At 39.5% G+C, this 18,760-nt stretch overlaps 1 protein-coding gene across 1 annotated transcript; it reads right to left on the reverse strand.

The window, feature by feature from the left end:
- Positions 1-5,953: 5,953 nt before the first annotated feature.
- Positions 5,954-17,962, reverse strand: LOC127624342 (isthmin-2-like). Its single transcript, XM_052099130.1, has 6 exons — positions 17,401-17,962; positions 13,587-13,829; positions 12,510-12,834; positions 9,465-9,605; positions 9,307-9,375; positions 5,954-8,464 (listed from the first exon to the last, which is right to left on the reverse strand). Exons 1-6 carry the CDS (start codon positions 17,533-17,535, stop codon positions 7,947-7,949), a joined length of 1,431 nt encoding a protein of 476 aa, XP_051955090.1. The 5' UTR covers positions 17,536-17,962; the 3' UTR covers positions 5,954-7,946.
- Positions 17,963-18,760: the final 798 nt, after the last annotated feature.

The following is an 18,760-nucleotide window of genomic DNA, read 5'->3' on the forward strand; positions in this document are numbered from 1 at the left end:
ATATACTGTAGAATTTAGCTTTTTTTTTTGGTCACTGGTGGCCACCCTGTTTGGAGGCAGTGCCCCAGCATGGCCCCCCACTGAAAATGCTCTAGACACGCCCCTGCCTGTAATATGCCTTTTTCGTCACTTTCCAAACCTTGGTTACTTTTTCCTCTTACAGTCACAGTCATAGGGTTTGGGATCAACATTACACTTTATAGCTATGTTATGGTTAGGTTTAGGGGTAAAATTGTGATAAATTGTAAGAATGCTACTTCAAAACCTTGCTGATTTTCTTTCTTTCATGGTACAGTACACAACAATAAAAGTTGTACGTTTTGTACCAGCCAACTCCAAAAATGAATTCTTACAATTTTGCCATCTTGCACTAATCTTAAAGATTTTCATGAGATGTGTTTGAATGTAAACTAAAGAAACACATCAACACAGCAAAGGAAAATTGTTGAATTTAAAATATGTTAAACAGATTTGATTGTACTACAGTGTTATTTGTAGAAAAAGACATACAGGTAATCAAGTTATGCATGGAAGATGAATATGTACAACTTTGTGAATAATCTGCATTCCCAGTTCCGAACCTGGATCTTAGGTGCCCAGTTCAAAGCATGAGATTATGTATGTAACCCCGGTTCCCTGAGACGAAGGGAACGAGACATTGCGTAGCTACGCATATGGGAGTGCCTTCATACACAACTTAGCTGAAACTTCTCTACAATAATGCCAATATTCTAATATTGGCTATGGTATTTGAGCCCCGCCTGTTTTGGCGCGAAACTGTTCGCTATAAAAATAGGTGCACAAACACCATTTCCTCAGAATTTCTGACTGAGAACAAGGAGCGCATTGCTCGTGCCTCAAGAACTTTGAGTTTTGCAGTGTGGCCAGCATTCACAATGTTTCGTTCCCTTCGTCTCAGGGAACCAAGGTTACGCATATAACCGAGATGTTCCCTTATGACTCAGTACACTTGACTTTGCGTGATGGGGAACAGAATCCCATCACGCCGCACTACACAACATAACTTCCCAGAGAGGAAATATGCCACCGCAGTCTTGTGGGATGGTGACCAACATGAGTATGCCACAATGAGTGAACCTCGTGTTGGCCAGGAGGAGAGCACTCATAATGAATATATGAACTATAGTAATATAGTATGAATTAACTCCTTATGAACCCAGTCGGAAAGGGAGTTTATTTATAATGGTAGTGCAAATGATGGGGAGCCTGTACTCAAAGGGAAGGGCATAAGTATATATATATATATATATATATATATATATATATATATATATATATATATATATATATATATTATATATTAGGGCTGTCGATTTAAAAAAATTAACGCAATTAATCGCAATGCCCCCGGATTGTAATAAGGAAGATTCCTGAGAAATGCAAGGTTGTAGTACCACCTGTTTACTTCAGAGGGCAGTAATTTAAATTTCAGCTGTGTGGCAATGCGCAGTTTATACAGTGAAGAAAACAACCAGACAGCACAAAACAGACATTCGTTATGTTCTTGCGTTCAAAACATTTGATGGAGCGCAAATTCGAACTAAGGGATCTCAAGATGTGTTTAAAGATTGAGTATTAAACTATATTTAACTTTACACAGTGACCTAAACATTTTATGTTTATGATGCAACGCACCCAAGATGCTACTCAATAATGTCTGACGCTTGTTGAAATTGACGGGTCCTTAAACAACCCCTCATAATAAATCTCGAACTGATTGACAAATTCACTTGTGAAATGGATTGCTGTGAACTGTATGCCAATGATTGGCTTATATTCAATAATTTGGTAGTAAACAATACATTGTATTCTAAAGCTGTTTTTTGTATTGTCCTATTAATGATTAACTCTCAATTTTTTTAAAATATTTAAATATAACTATATATAATTAATCATTATATAACTATATACATATAATCATTATATATTTAATTATTGTTATATGAGGGGCTTTCTCAGCAAATATTTGTATATGCGATTAAATGCGAATTATCCCGATTAATCGGGACATCATGTGATTCATTTGATTAAACATTTTAATCGATTGACAGCCCTAATATATATATATATATATATATATATATATATATATATATATATATATATATATATATATATATATATATTGTATAATGAATAGAAAGTGCTCTAAACAGAGAGGACTTGTGAAAAAAAGAGACATTACTTCTAGTTGTAAAACATTGCGAATGTGTTTTTAAAGGACCATCCTGTTGCAAAACATATGTCTTGTAAGGACACACCATTGGACCATGCCCAATCCAGTGAGAGAGCCTTTGCTTGGAGATGGAAATTCCTTTTGTTCCATAGCATATAAAGAGCTGATCAGACAGTCTGAACTGGCAAGTATGCTCAACATATGCATGTAGTGCCCGCACAGGGCATAACAATGCAATGAATGTTCCTCATCTGAATTAAATGGAGGAGGAAAGAAGACCTGAAGACCTGTGAGTGCTTTTAGGACTAAAGTTACGTTCCAAGTCGGGACTGTAGCCGGCCGAGGTGGGTTTAATCATCTTGCTCCTTTAAGGAACCTAAGTATTAAATCATGCTTGCCTGCTTCATGTGCATGATACGCAGATAGTTGCCACATACACTTTGAATTTCATGTATGGGGCAGTTTACTGGGTCCTTGCCATGCAAGAGATACCAATCAGTGAACACCTTCCATTTTAGTGCATAGAGGTGTCTCATGGAAGGTGCTCTGGCCTGTAAAATGCCATTCATGACTGAATGCATCAGTACTGGCGTGTGTAGTGTGCCCCGTTCAGAGGCCACACTACCAGGTTCCACAGCTGGGGCTGGGGATGCCAGATTGCGCCTGAGAGGAGAACCCTCCTCAGTGGTATTTCCCATGGTGAGCTGTACAGCATCTCCATTATTTTCGGAAACCATGGTTGGTTGGGCCATTTCGGCGTAACTAATAGAACCGTTTCCTTGTCCTCTACGACTTTGCATATGACAGAGTGAATAAGGCATACCGGGGGAAACTTACATTTGCATTTCACCCGCCATTTGTGTGCCATTGCATTAGTTCCCAGCGGGCTTGGGACTTCGAATAACAGAGGGGACATTGGGCATTCTCCACTGAGGCAAATAGATTGATTTCTGCTTTGCCAAATATTTCCCAAATCCTCAGTACAGTTTGAGGATGAAGTCTCCATTCACCCAGTATCACTCCTTAGCATAGCAGTAGGCCCTTACCATAGTTCAGGAGGCCTGGGACATATGTCGCTCTCAGGGAGACACATCAGTCTCAACAGTGGCGGTGAATGAATTCCACCTTGGCGGTTTATATATGCCACAACTGTCATGTTGTCTGAGCAAACCAGGACATGACAGCTAACTATTTCTGACTGAAAGCCTTTAAGGCTAGAGTTACAGCCAATAGCTCTAAGAGGTTGATGTGCCATGCCTTCCTTGCACCTGTCCAGGTGCCGAAAGTCAGGCGTCCATCTCACACCACCCCCCAACCTGTGTTGGAAGCATCCGTGGTCACCACATTCCGCCTGACAACTTGGGACTTCGAGAACCAGTGGGGACAGTGGGTATTTTCCACTGAGGCAAATAGATATTTCCCAAATCCTCAGTACAGTTTGAGGGTGAAATTCTGCCTTGGCAGTTTATATATGCCACAACTGTCATGTTGTCTGAGTGAACCAGGACATGACAGTTTGCTATTTCTGATTGAAAAGCCTTTAAGGCTAGAAATACAGCTGATAGCTTTAGGCGCTGCATGACAACTTGCCCCAGCAAGACATCTCTCTGGTAAAACGCAGGAGCTGTCCATGGTGCTAAAGCAGCTATACAGTGGCAGGATATAGAGATGCGCATGCACCCTTGGCACCAAGCATGTCGTGGAAACATCGTTTCAGACAGCACTGAAGAGGTCTCATGTATAAGAGACCTAATGGAATGACGGTGAATACTGCTGCCATAAATCCCAATGCTTTCTGAAACAGTTTCAGTGGAAGTGTTCTCCCCAGTTTGAACTGAGACAGACACTGTAGAATGGCTGAAGTAATAAGTCTGTGCGGGCATAACAAAGCCTCTGATTGCAGCAGTAACAGCAAATCGGCGAGGTAGTTCAAGATGCAGACGCTGCTCTGTCTCAGGGGCGAGAACTACATTGATGCACTTTGTGAATGTATGATGAACCAAAGACCATATGAAGGGCAGGACTTTGAATTGATGGGCTGTTCCCTCAAATGCGAATCTCAAAAATATCCTGTGATGTTGTAGAATTTGGATATGAAAGTACGCATCCTTCAGATCTATCGACGCAAACTAATAGTGTGGGCATACATGCGATAAGATCTGTTTCTGAGTAATTATTTTGAATGGCCGCTTTATAAGTGCGGGATTTAAATGTCTAAGATCCAGGATCAGCGGAAGCCCGGAATCTTTCTTTGGAACAAGAAATTAACGGCTGTAAAACCCTTTTTGTGCTTGACAATTTGGCACAATCTCTAGCAGTTTTTCACGTTGAGACTGTGTATTTCGGCTCGTAACACTGGTGCGTCTTGGGACAAAACCGTGGAAGACAGTATGCTGTTGAAACGGGGTGGCCGTTGTGCAAATTGAATCGTATAACCATGTTCGATCATTTTTTGCACCCATTCTGAAATTCCTGTTAGGGCTCGACATGCATACGCGTAATGGGATAGAGGGCAATCTGATTTGATATGATGCAATGCTCACTATAGGGAAGCGGTTGCGCATAATGTGTGTGCATTGAAGTGGAAAAAGCATGCAAGTGTGTGCATTTGCAATGAATCCTGTATTCATTTTTGCACTTGCGCAGTGACATTCGTAGTATATAGAGCTAAATCTGTAGTGGTGCTCTGCTCTTTGAATAGCTCTGGATTGAAGCCTTGCTCGTCCATTTGCCTGAGGAGCTTGGTTTGAAATTCCTGGAGCAACACCATTGTGTGGAGTGCTGATCCAGCTTGTTCCCGCCAATGCGGACGGTTGTCGACATGGTTTGGAAGAATGTATGGGGCTTGATTTCCATGCCCTGTTACTCGCTGGGCAGAGGTGTGCTGCTACCACCTCCTCCACAGTTGCAATTGGGCATAACTGTTTTCTTTCCCATGATCCACATTAAAGAGGATGGCGTCACTGCTTGATCGCGCCATATAAGGTCACGCGCCAGGACTTGGATAGTTCGTAATGAACTTCGGGGAAGAATGGGGCAGATTTGCGGGACACTGCCGTTTGATGGCGTCTGGACTGCTGGAACCATTAATCGAGGCGAGACTGTTCAGGTTCCTCTGGGAGAGACCACTCAAGGTGAAGCTCTTCGACCGCCCTTGTAAGGACGCAGAGCATCATCCTTTCAGTGGCACATGCACATTCCTCGTCCTCGCTGGGGGAGGGGCGGCAGAATCATCCACTGACCACTCGCCTGATGCAGCAAGAGACATAATGACATCATCATTATTATCCTCAGAAGGCCGGAGTTCGTCTTGTGCATTGTGTATCTGAAAGATTGGAGAGATTGAGGGGCTCACGGGGTGTGTTTTCCTGCGAAGATTCCGCCCGCTGACTCGTGTATATCGACGCCAAAGGTAGAGGGCTTCTAGACAAGAGATGATCACTGTCTTGAAGGAAGAAATTCTTTTGGTTTGTATACCTGTTTTATAGTGGACAGTTTCACACCAAAACAGACGGGCTCAAACACCATAGCCAATATTAGAATATTGCCGTTAGTGTAGAGAGGTTTCAACTAGGTTGTGTATGAAAGCACTCCAATATGCATAGCTATGCAATGTCAAGTGTACTGAGTCGTAAGGGATCCCAACTCCCTCCACCCTCTAGCAACTGCCTTCTGGTCTTAACCTAAATTTCTTGTCATTGACATACTACATGTACACATAAAGACAAACAAGCAAAAAGCTTTTTTAAACCCATCTTTGTATTTGTTTTAATAGAATTTGCAACTTGCAAAATCAACATAGAACATCAAGTAATTTTGTAGCTGTTAAAGAGATGTGACACAATTTCCCTTTTTAAGTTAGTGTCCACCATATGAATTCAAAGCATTAGCAAACGTGTGATAAAAATACAATAAATACTGTACAATCACATGCCTACACACTAATACCGAAAATGACTGTACATTTTCATTAATATAACAATGACCATGGGAGGTAATCCCTTCACAACAGTAACACCACAAATACAGATAACATTGCTTTATCACGCAGATATACATTTGAATGAACGTTAAATAAAGTGCCAGCCATAGCATGTGCATACACAGTCTGCATACTCTTGAAAATAATATTTTCAAATAAGAGGTCTTGAGCAAGTATAGCTCCCCTGCAACCATTCCCAACAATGCATGAGAAACAACAGCAATAACAACACAGCAAATGCACATTCGCAAAAATGTGTCAAAAAAGCACATTAGCATCATATAAGTACCACACTGTAACAATCCAAATTCTTAAAGTTATATTCCATGTTCAATACATGTAAAACTTAATTCACAGCATTTGCAACATAACGTTGGTTACAACCAAAAAACAATTTCGACTTGAAAATCTGGGTTTAAGTGAGGCACTTGCAATGGAATTGAATGGGGCTAATCCGTATATGCTAAAATACTCACTATTTCAAAAGTATAGCTACAAGACGTTAAAAAAAAAACATTTTAACATGATTTTATTTTGATAAAATAGATTACTAACCTTTTCTGTGTTAAGTTATACACAATTTTACAGCTTTGTTGCCATAAATATGTAATGCCATAAACGGCAAAACCTTAAAACGACAGTAAAATAGACATTTTAAACAACTTTACAGCTAAAATAATACAATAGTTTTAACAGAAAAATTCATGTAAGTGCTTTTATAAAATTATAAGCTTCACATTTCTGCCTTTAAACCCTACAAAAAAACTTCCATGGCAAGTGTCTCACTGTAACCTTGATTATTATTATTAAAAGGAGGGACAAGTCAAAATAATGTTTTTGTTGTAATAAACATTGTGCCACAAATTTTGTCAATTGAGCTTGAATCGTACTGAATCAGAAATACTTTAATGTTCCAATATTCTATTTATCTCTGCCTTCTAGTTTGCTATCTGAAATTATAGACTCCATTGAAACTCTATTAAAGAGCTAAATGAACATTGATTTTTATGAAGAGATTTCCCCTGAGTTGGCAGTGAAAATGTGCCCATTCACTCTCAAGCATACTCATAAGTCTCTAGAGGACACCTTCATGAAGGGGCTTTGGGAGACTAGTAAAACAAGAAAAACAGTACTAGTTTGTTTATTGATATTATTGGTCTTTGAGTAGATTAGGTGAGATTAAGTGTTTGTTATATGTGATATTTGTTGAAATGTTACACAGAAGGTGCCAGACAAATGTACCTATTGTATTTTTATACTGTAGGTTCTTTGCACTTTGGACATTAATGAAAATCTCAGAAAATTTTGCAAAATGGCTGTACCCAAATACTTTCTTGGATTTAGCTTCCAAAAACTATTTAAATTGATATTGATTTGTCACATTTTTACAGAAATAGCAGCACTGATATAGATATATAAAAAATGAAACATGCTTTACAGCTACTAAATCATTTTTTATAAATTTTTGGATACACAAATAGTGCTGTTACATCAGTCAAATGTCAAAAGAGCCTAGACTGGAAACCATTTTTAAACCATTAGCCACAAAAACTAATCAACATTAAATATGTAGCTAATTGGCAAGAAGCCATGCTTTGCAAACTCAGTTATAGTAGTGCGTCCTGTGAGACAAGACTGGTTCTATACTGCACACATATGCGGCTGGCAAAGAAACTGTATTCTTATTCGTATTTTTTTTTTTTATAAGGTTATGTTGAGCACCATAGCAGAACATAAGGGGCAGAGAAGGGACAGTAGTTTCGTGCCTCAATATTCTCTGGCCTCCTCTAATTCATTCATGAAGATGTCCTGGTGGGGGTTCTCTGTACAATGCAGGCCATTATTGGGTGGACGGACGGCATGAAACCTGCTCCAGTCTCCTTTGCACAGTATCCAGGGCAGTACATCCACCTTGAAATGCAGTTCAGGGGAGAACTCTGTGCTTATTAGGTTGGGGGTGCCTGCCCCCTTGCCTCTTGTAATTAGCTGACCATGGTCATCATAGCAGCAGTGCTGGGCAGCCAGTGTGGTGCCATCTCGTGAGAGAGTGGAGCGCAAGCAGTTCCGCGCAGAGGGCTTGTAGGTGTCCAAGCGTTCTTTTGGGCCACTAGCATCCCTCCATTGGAAGGTCCGGTCATGTCTTGCATCTAGCAGATTGACAATGTTGTTCGAGGCTTCTGATGGATAGGTACAGGGGCAGCTGGGTAATTCCGTCAAGACATGCTGCAGGTAACGCTGAAGAAACTCACTCTTGCAGTTCAACCACTTCTCACAGCTATCAACATCTGCAGAACAAACACACACAAAGAGATCGTACATTTGCTAAATTAAGTATAGGCCTATTTGAAAGCATGTAATTTGCCTAATAAAGGTTTAACCCTCTGTTATGGTGGGGTAAAAACAAAATATATATATATATATTCATTTTGTATATAAAGAATAAACGAATAAGGGAAAAAATATTAAATTTGTATGATTTATATTACAGTAATGCAGTGTCAGGGTGTTTTGGGTGGTTACTAAGAGCATTGCTAAGGTGTTGCAAGGGCATTACTAAATGGTTGCTTGATGGTTACTTATTGCCCCATTAAATAGAGAACATCCCCATATCTCTAGATATCCTGATCCGTAGATATATTTAGGGACCTTTTCAATTGAATTATATGGGATTTTTTGCTCAATTCGCAGAAATGTATATTCTGAATTGAAATCTTTTGAAATTAAAACCAGAAGAATATAGTAATTAAGATCTATGTAGAAGATAAAGAAAACCCAGAAGGTGAGCTATGTATACAGAATTACAATTAGGGCTGCCAAAGTTAAAGTATTAATTTATTAGATGAATTAAATATGTCACATTTATTCATCACATTTGATTAATTTAACATTACAACTGCTTCAGTCTGTTCTGTATGCGCTGAAAAGACTGCATGATATAGTAAATGTATGCACAACAACCGGTGCCACATTTATCATGAAATAATGGAGAAAGACCTTTTAGTGGCTTATTCGTTCAGAAATTGATGACTATTTTTCAAACTGTTTTTCTGAACATGCCCACGGTCTTCCTTTGGTCTGCCAAACTATTGACAGCTCCAATTGCAATAAACCTAAAACTAGTACTTACCCATGCCAAAAGGTTCTGTACCATTCTCCATCTCAAATGGAAAGACATCGCCCACACTGTTCAAATCATCTGAAAATTAAATATATTTAATAAATGGCTTTCAATTAGAAGAAAATAGAGATACATTCCTGAATGCAGTAAACACAAGTCAAACTAACCTGGGCATGGGATGAGGTTACAGCTTCGGGACTCAGTAGATGTGCAGAAATCTCCACAGGAGCGTGAGCGGGTCTGGTTGCCATTGCCACATGTGACACTACAGGGAGTCCATGCACTCCATTCCTCCTCCCCTTTCTCTTCTGACAGGTCAGGAATGATATATTAAAACATGTATAGCAAGCCCCACTATTGTACAGTAATTGCTCAGAATTTTGTTGCAACCTCATCCTGCATGTTTATGCTATAGACATGATGACTGATACCTCAAATCATGTTGTTTGTTAAGGAGAGGTATGCTATCAGCTTTCTTAGTGATCATACTTACATGATTTTTGCTTGGTAGATTGTAAAAAGGTGAAAAAATCAAACAGACTTAAGAAGAGACCTGAACTATATCTTGGGACCAGAATATCAGAGACTTGAGGGTGGGCTATTTTGACTTGGGTCAGTAAACTGACACCTAGCAACCACTCAAAACACCCAGACAATCACATAGCTGAAAAAGACTAAGTACACTTTAGCAACTGCATAGCAACACCATAGCTTACACCCACAATGCCCTAGCACAAACACCACTTGCATTTCCTTCAGAAATTGCAAAAAATGCTATGTTATGCTAGCTCTGACAACAAACCTAATGGCTGCAAGCTGAAAGAGAATCATAACAGGCCTACTGTATGGGTGGTACAGCACATTATCAATTAAAAGAAGGACAAAATACTGTATGTGCTCACCCACTTGTTCTGCATTACAGAGCGTAGATTAGAGACTGGCATCTTTAAATATTTGACTTAAATTTGGGTGGAGTGTTAACGATATTGCACACACACTGATTACAGACAGACTAGTGGATGATGAAAAGGAGGCATAGGCTTAGCGAATACTCTAACTGGCTTTGTACAACTCCCAGATTAAGAAGCCCACAACAGCCACAGGGCTAGTCTTAAAATAGGGGTTAAAGCAGAAATGACCAGAGAAAGGGATTTCTACCCTATCAAACTGAACAGATCTGAATGTTGAATGATGATCTTCCAATCAAGGTGGCCTATAATACTTGAAGAAAACTATATGTTACCTTTTCCATTCATCTCAATGGCAGTTGATCAGATGGCACATGACTCCCCGTTAATACACAACATATAGGCTGCCATGGCTCATGGACTATCAGTTTCAGAAAATGTTTTTCATGTGTTGAACCACATGTCAATGGCAGCTGATAGGGAAAAAGGGTGATGCTGTGAGCCAATTCCTGAACCCCTGCTTTTTACACAGAGTGCTCTATTTTCGTACATGAGTTAGGTGTAGCACAATGTCTTTTATCAAGTTTTTGCACATTTTGCAGTTTTTGTGCATAGGAAATGCGCAACTGGGCATGGTGGAAATGTTCATACTATCTGTGGGCATATACGCGCAAACAGTGGGTGTATTCACAAAAATATATGAGAAGTCCACAGTATGTGTATTTACAGTTGGGTGAATCCACCAGCAGGTGCTACTGAAAAATATGCATCAAAGTGCATGCTAAACACTAAAGTATGTCCCTGACAATTGCAGTCAATACATGATGTTATACAGTGAGCGTTTTTAATTTTAAACTAATCTGATAGAAGTTTTTATTTTTATATCATTCTGAATCATCCTTTTACCAGTCATAAAAAAAACTTTAAACTTTGCCTTATTAAGTATTTTCCTTCACTACTTAGTAGGTATTACATCCTTTTTCCTCTCGATTGTTCAGGGCACCAAACTGTAAATACATAAATCTGCATCTATGCATACAGCCCATTTACACTAACAATCAATGTCTTATGAATAGGCTGTCTTCATTTATCGCTTGGACTGTGTGTGCACGATTTTGCCAACCCACTTAGGCCTAGACTTGGCACATGCTTGTACAAAAATGCCAAAACTTCATGGCCATGCACACTTTTCACATATGACAAACCACATAGCACTGAGCTTGGAACGTAGCAGTCTTAAAATATAGCCCAGACAGTGATGGGAAAAAAAGCAGTCATTTGCCCTAGCATGTTAAAGTTTAAGACTTAAATTCTTAAAGTCTGCAATCTTGTAGGAGCAAAATTTCCCTGACATAAAAAAACTCTACTGTCATGATGATGTAAACTATGTTCTCTTCACCTCCAAGTAGTCATACAAGTGAATGTGTAAGCATGAGACCTGGTCCTAACAAGACTAGATTGAGGCCAACCTTAATCTCTGGATTAAGGACTCAATCACTGTGTCTTTCCTTGACCACTCCAATTAAACTCCCCATCCCTTTTCATTCTTGTCAGCAATGGACTGAACAGCTACAACGCAAAGTGTTCTATTCCCACCATGATACAGACAACAGCCTGGAGAGAAAGACAAAAAAACAACAGAGCATAATGTTATGCATGGCCTTGAAAAGCCTAGAATTCTTGAACAGGCTTAAAAGAATCAGCCGCTGTGGGCTGGAAAAGGGGGGGGGGGTGGGTTGCAGAGTCTGAGGCCCATCCCGCGGGATATAATCGAATGCCCCCTCTCACTCCATTTTCCCGGTCTGCGCTCTAATTGAACACAAGCATTAGCTTATTTGTCCAAAAGAACACGCTGCCATTAGTGAGCGGATCGGGCCCATCTTCAAACAGTGGCCTTCTCTGCTGAGTTGGACCAGTGTCTACTTCAAAGGTCCGGTGCTTACAAATACCCGCCGGCTGAGTGCTTGGTCAGAATCAGTGCTGTGAAACTGCCAGCTCAATGTACTCCTCCACCCCAACCTCTACATCTTTCATTCCTTCAGCCACTTTACAAATAACCTTTATCTGACAGTTCACACTTCAGCTGTCTTAAATGGAGCAAATTCCTCCAGCTATACACCCTCTTGTCTCTCAATCTTGACATCATAGAGCATCTGTGGATTGTACATCTTGTTGCAAAGTTCTGGATGTGCAAATTCTGGTCTCTCATAGCTAAAGACAGTTGCTTGTGTTCTATTCCAATATGAAAGGCTTAAAACATCTGCATTAAGGAAACTGAAATAAGATTCTGATAGCAATGCTCACCATAACGGCTTTGAGCAGGATTCCACCCCTGAGTCAATGGAGCTTCCCAATCACCACCCTCCACGCCCAACCCGCTAGGCAGTGGCTCCCCGCTGTCATACTCCAATGTGTAGTCGTCCTCTTCCTCCACTGCCTGGCCTGTGCCGTCCTCGCCTAAATCTGCATCTGTGTAACCCCAGAACAATGGCCAAAACAGCTTCTTCCCACCCAGCCAGTCCACTGTAGAGGAAGGAGAGGAGGAAGATGTGGGCCAGTCATTGTTCCATTCTTTAATCAGGTCCATCTCCACTTCCACGGGAGGGTCATCAAACACCTCTATGGTCACCTACAACCAATGATGCAAAGTACACAGAGAATTAAATCAATATGGGAGAGAACTTTTGATGTAATCTGAAGGACTTTCACTACACAGCTAATGAAGGAAATGAAGACATATCATGCTGTATGAGTAATGTCACACTTCCAGAATGGAGAACAGTTAGTGACGTAGTCTCTCCAGTGAGTCACTCATAGCGAGTCTCTCAATTTGCACTCAGGCTCAATATCAAATCAAGAAGAATTTCTTTCTCCTCATCTCAAAATGGGATTACTTATGATACTTAATTACATCCCATCAGAAGTGATGACTCTGGATGCTGTTGGAATCCATTTAGGCCAATGTCAGGATTAGACAGGATTAGACATTAGCTTCAGAGAGGAGGAACCCATAATGCCTTATTAAATCCGGCCTTGCATAAAATTACTGGACTCATGCAAAACGTTCCTGCACTGTAGATCTTTAATAAGACTGAGAATTGGAAGTAGAGATAGAGAATGAAAACACAAGCACATATCCTAAAGCATTTCCCTTCTGAAAAGACCAGAATTGTTGCCCACCAGCATACGTTGTGTTTTGAACGATGGTCCCCAGAATGGGATGCTGGTGTCCCCACCAGACTTCTTTGTTAATTTAACCAACAAGACTTTCTTGGTCAGCCAGACCAGACTAGCACCATCTAGCATAAACCAGCCAGGGTTAAGAAGATCTTTTCAGCAGGGTTCACAAGAGATGTCGGACAACTTGAGATACACTCTCACCTGAATGTTTGGGTTTTGGGAGCCTATGTCAGCATTTGCCAGGTCTGGGAAGTTGTTGAGGTCTAGGATAAAGGGTTTGGATTCTTCTTTGGGCTCAGGCTGAGGAAGAACACCTGAAGAGCGATGTTGCGACCACTTGGGTTGGTGATGATGTGAGTCTACTAAATGACTCTGGACCTGGTTCTGCTGGTGCAGGAGATTATGGTCATGGCTTATTTCTCTCAAAGCTGTCTGAGGATGTGCCTGAAAAACAAACACAAAGTGCAACAATACATTTAAACTGCACATTGCATGGCATCTTTTTTGAAAATAATATTATTCAAGGTTACCTTCACTTGTCAAATAGATGTTAATGACCAAAAAACAAATAGTGTGTTGATTTACAGTATGTCATGCATATGGTGATCTCTTGATGTATGCATCATGGATAAATAGATATTTTCTACCTCAACCAGTTGCTTAAAAGCAAGTTACATGTAGCATGTAAGCATGTTAGTAATCTTCAAGTGACAAGAAATTGGCATTCCCTTCTTATAAGTCATCTTTTATCCATTTTCCACCAAAATGTATCCATTCTCAGCCAGTGCTCAGTGTCAATCGATGACGTAATTGACTATATTACTATCTAACCTATCCACAAGCAAACATGCCACATCACAGTCTTTGTTTACAAGTCTTATTCCTCATTTTAAGACATTAATTGTTTTCAGCATTGTATTGGGCAATTCAAGTAGAGACAGCTTTGTTGATTTTAATGAGAGTGATCTAGTTTTATGTGATCTAGTTTGTTTAGTATCAGTCTAACCAGACACATTTGCTGTTGTTCTAAAAACCCACCCCTGGCCTCTGATATCATTGGTTTCTGGTTTGAGACCAGTAGTATTGAGGTGCCATTAAAAAAGCGATTTTTCCAACCCAGAACCACCTTTTCTTTGGTGGAAACAAATGAAATGGTTCTAGAATTGGCTCTGGCATCCACATCAGCACTGTGTTGTTGGAAACGAGGAGCATCTATATAAGTCATTTTCTTAATATCACTCTCCCTTTCCTTCCTGAATCTGTGGTCTTAACAAGAGAGGCCTAGTGCAAGACTAGTTGCTGTTTCCCAAACTAAGGCTCTGAACAAAGACAAACAGACTGAGAATTTAATTTAATATGTGTTCAGATTGGAAACAAAATCTCTTGTAACATCCCTTACTTCTGTCCAAGGCCATCTCATTCTCTGTCCCTGGTCTGGTCTCTCTCTGTATTGTTAATACATTATAAAATCAGCCCCTTCTCCTGGTGGAATGTGGCGAGTCCTTGCAGTGGGCTTTCTCAACATCACAAACATATGGCATGAATTCCAGAATCTGAAACAAAGCCTTATGTGCTAGCGAAAAACATCTGATTACACACAGCCTCCATTGAGCTCTCTGGTGAGACACATGCATCAGATCAGCTCACACACTTTATGTTGGAACATGGGGAAAGCAGCCGACAGTGCAGCCTAGATTTAAGTGACCTCCAATATCAAAGTCCCAGGACCACACCATTTTCAAACCAGTGAAGAAAAACAATAAACAAAGACCCCCCATTCCCTCTCCCTTTGACGACCCTCGCCCCACATGTAAAAACAAAAGAGACATTTAGATATACAAAACCGAGAAGCAGGACCTTAGGTTAGACGTGGCCCCCTTGGACACGCATAGGATAAAGGAGACCAGATTGCAGGAAATTCCACATTAACACAGAAGAGGGGCTAAAAAAAAGTAATTGAAAAGCTGAACTATGACCTTGTGAGAATGAGGGAAATTGAGTGCATCTTCTTTTACCAGTATCATGTAAGGCCTCACTATTGTACTGCTGTACTTCATGGAGTCCCTCCACTGTCCTACCCATATCATGGCCAAATAATGAAAAAAAGTGTAAATCTGTTGGTCCATAAGCAACCTAAATATAATTTTGAACAATTCTTACCCTTTTCTCAGTCACTGGTGAACCACAAACGAAATGCTTTTGGATGTACTTATTCCAACCAAAATATTCATTATATATGACTTTAACTCATGCCCATTTACACAACGGCCCGTGGCACATGAGCACTCTACATTGTATGTTTAACTTTGTGGTCATCAACACGCCAAGTCCATTAGGTTGTGGAACAGCTTGTCCTTGAAAAGAGTTTGGCATTTATTACAAACAATTAATTTCTCCAAATTGTTACAAAGAGACTGACAACTGATACTTGAAGAGTGGATACTTGTAGAAATATCGGCATTAAGTTCTGTTTTTTTTTTTTTTAACCTTAGTGTCATTACCTTGTGCACAAGCGAACCTTCAGCCCAGTTACTTTTCTGAAGCAATCGTTTTATCCCAACCAGTGTTAGGGAGAAACTTACTAAACAGCGATGCAAATAACTTAAAACTTTTCAGTTGTGTGAAAGAAGCTCAGCTATTTTTACAATAGTGGCGTTTTTTAAAGTAACAGCTACATTTTCCGACAAGCAATATACAAAACGCTAAGGGAGCCATGCGAGTAATCATACGCAAACACCTAAACAGTACACTCTCTTTCACGTGTAGCACTGGGGTATCCAAATAATTTAACTGAATCAGTTCTTTCAGACAGTTCATATAAATGAACTGGTTAAAATAAACGTTTCACTTGAATTTAGTATTGGGAACTCATTTGCTGGGAACTCATGCGGACAGTTCATGTAAATGAACCACAGTAGTTCACATATATGATTAATTTACTTGAGCCCCTTTGCAGCCCTTAAGCAGACCTTATATTTAATATAGTAACTAAATATTTAGTTAATTGCTGCTCTTTATCTCTATAATAGATCAAATAAAGGTATATGTTCAGTTTAAGTTTGTCACCCTTATATTTTTAATGTCACCCTAATTAAACGGATAACTACCAGGTGATATTATTTAATTCTGAAGTCAGAACTGCAAACTATTTAAAAAGATTTTCTTCTTTAAATAACTTCAATGTAGTTAGCAGTTGTTGTTAGTAGCTTGTAATGTAACTAATCCTGTCTGTAATGTAGTTTCACTATTTAAATAAAAAAATCAAAGTAGCTTCCCAACACCGATCTCAACACACTGTGGGTTCCAAGCCTGAAACCACACTGAAAATCAGGGATTCAGAATCTCAATTAAACCCGGAAATAAATAGAATGCTTTACAATTTTGAAAAATGTGAATCAAAGAAATGTTATGGGATAAAATGAATGAGAAATGATTCAAGAGTCTGCATCATTTCTAGGTAACTATTTAAATGTAAGCAAATTTGTGATATTGATGTAAACTCCTTTGTACTATTAAAGGTCATATTTCCATGATGCTCTTTGGAACATTCTCAAAGCATGCTGGATCATCATGTTTTGCACAAACTAGTGGAGTCCATGCTATGTTCATGTAGTCTTTAAAGCAAAAGGTTTGCCAAATTCTAAGTCATTATGAAATGTTACCGATAATATAATGTGTTAAATGTAATGTATTAAACTTTGTAACATATTAAATGATATAAATACTAAATATACGCATTTTCACTCACTGTGTTTCTCTGTAGGCTACATTGCTGTTTAAAATTTTAGTTTGAAATGGCACAATGTTAATATTAACACTTCAATACATTCTTTGTCTGATAGAAAGTGTCAAATCAGAAACTTGGCACCCACTTCATACAATGACCCACTTGCACTCTTTGGTCTGTTTGCGCATTTGGATCTTCCAGTGAGTAATCTACCCACTGCATATACGGTGCATATATGGGCAACCTGTATATGGGATGCATCAAGGATGGATTACAACACGGACTCACCTCTACGGAAACTCCGTGTCTGAATCTGGTGTTTGTGCTCTGGTGATGTCTCGTAGGGAAGCTGGTTGCTCGCTCTATCCAAACAGCCAGCAGCACGCTTACAAGCAGCCGAACACATTTACGCGCTCTCGACATTTTGCGCAGTTGCGTATCTGTCCAGTAAACACCCCTTAAATATTCTCAGTCCTGTTTATGCAATACTTGTTTAAGAAGCTCTGCAGATTTGCCTAACGGTGAAGATCTTTTGCAATGCGCAATTTTTCATCTTCATCCAAACATTATCAAAACTCGCACAGGTGTGAACATTTTATAATCCTTGCAAAAACACGTGAAATGTCACTCGAAACCCCTTGGTCCGTTGTGTCTGTCCATGTGGACTGATCGGATCTCTGTTTAAGTATTCCAGCTCTACTTACGCATTACTCTTCAGTGCGCACTGGTGCACCTTCATTGATCTGTTTCAAACTTTCTTCTGCGTTGGCGTTTTCTTTAAGATGAGCACAGAGTCATTGTCATTGGCGGTCCATTAGCCCCATGGTAAATGAAGGTATCTCAGATAATGAAATGGACAGCAAGATGCGCTTGAGCTCATAAGCTGCGTGCTTAATGACGCATCACTGGCAACAGGACTGGTGGTCTGATCTCCATAGGGTCAGTCTATGCCGTGGGAGGAGTAGGATCACTGATACTTTATTCTCACATCCTGTAGTGAAAGAGCTAGTGATGTACGTGACAGGTTCCATTTCCAGTGCGGAAGAAAAATCACTAAATACAACACACTCTTGTCTTTGTGATGCATTGTTAAATTAAATTAAATATATTTAACAAATGAAAACATACTTTCAACGTTATACCTTATAAAAGTACTGCAGCGGAACCTTGGTTGTTGGTACAGTGATGGTATAAAATGATAATACCATTGTAATTTTGGGTACATTTGGGTAGTGTTACTAGACAATAAAATATGCATGAGAAATAGGATCAATATACGTTATTACCGTAATTATGCTATCAAAACAAAAACAAACAAAAAAAAACAAGAGTAAATCGGTGAATCTCAAACCAGTCAATAACAATATCGTGTTTAAAAAATCAAAATAACCCAAAAATCAAAATAAAATGAGCAAAGGATTTTAATTATGTTGTTAAAGGCATAGTTCACCCTAAAATAAAGTCTCTCATCATTTACCCACTCATATGCCATCCAAGATGTGTATGACTATCTTTCTTCTGCTGAACACAAATTGATTTTTAGAAGAACATCTCAGCTGGTCCATGCAATGCAAGTGAATGGTGACCAAACATATGAAGCTCTAAAAAGCACATAAAGGCAACATAAAAGTGATCCACAAGACTCCAG

This window comes from Xyrauchen texanus, chromosome 30 (assembly GCF_025860055.1).
Source record: "Xyrauchen texanus isolate HMW12.3.18 chromosome 30, RBS_HiC_50CHRs, whole genome shotgun sequence".
NCBI classification, from domain to species: Eukaryota; Metazoa; Chordata; class Actinopteri; order Cypriniformes; family Catostomidae; genus Xyrauchen; species Xyrauchen texanus.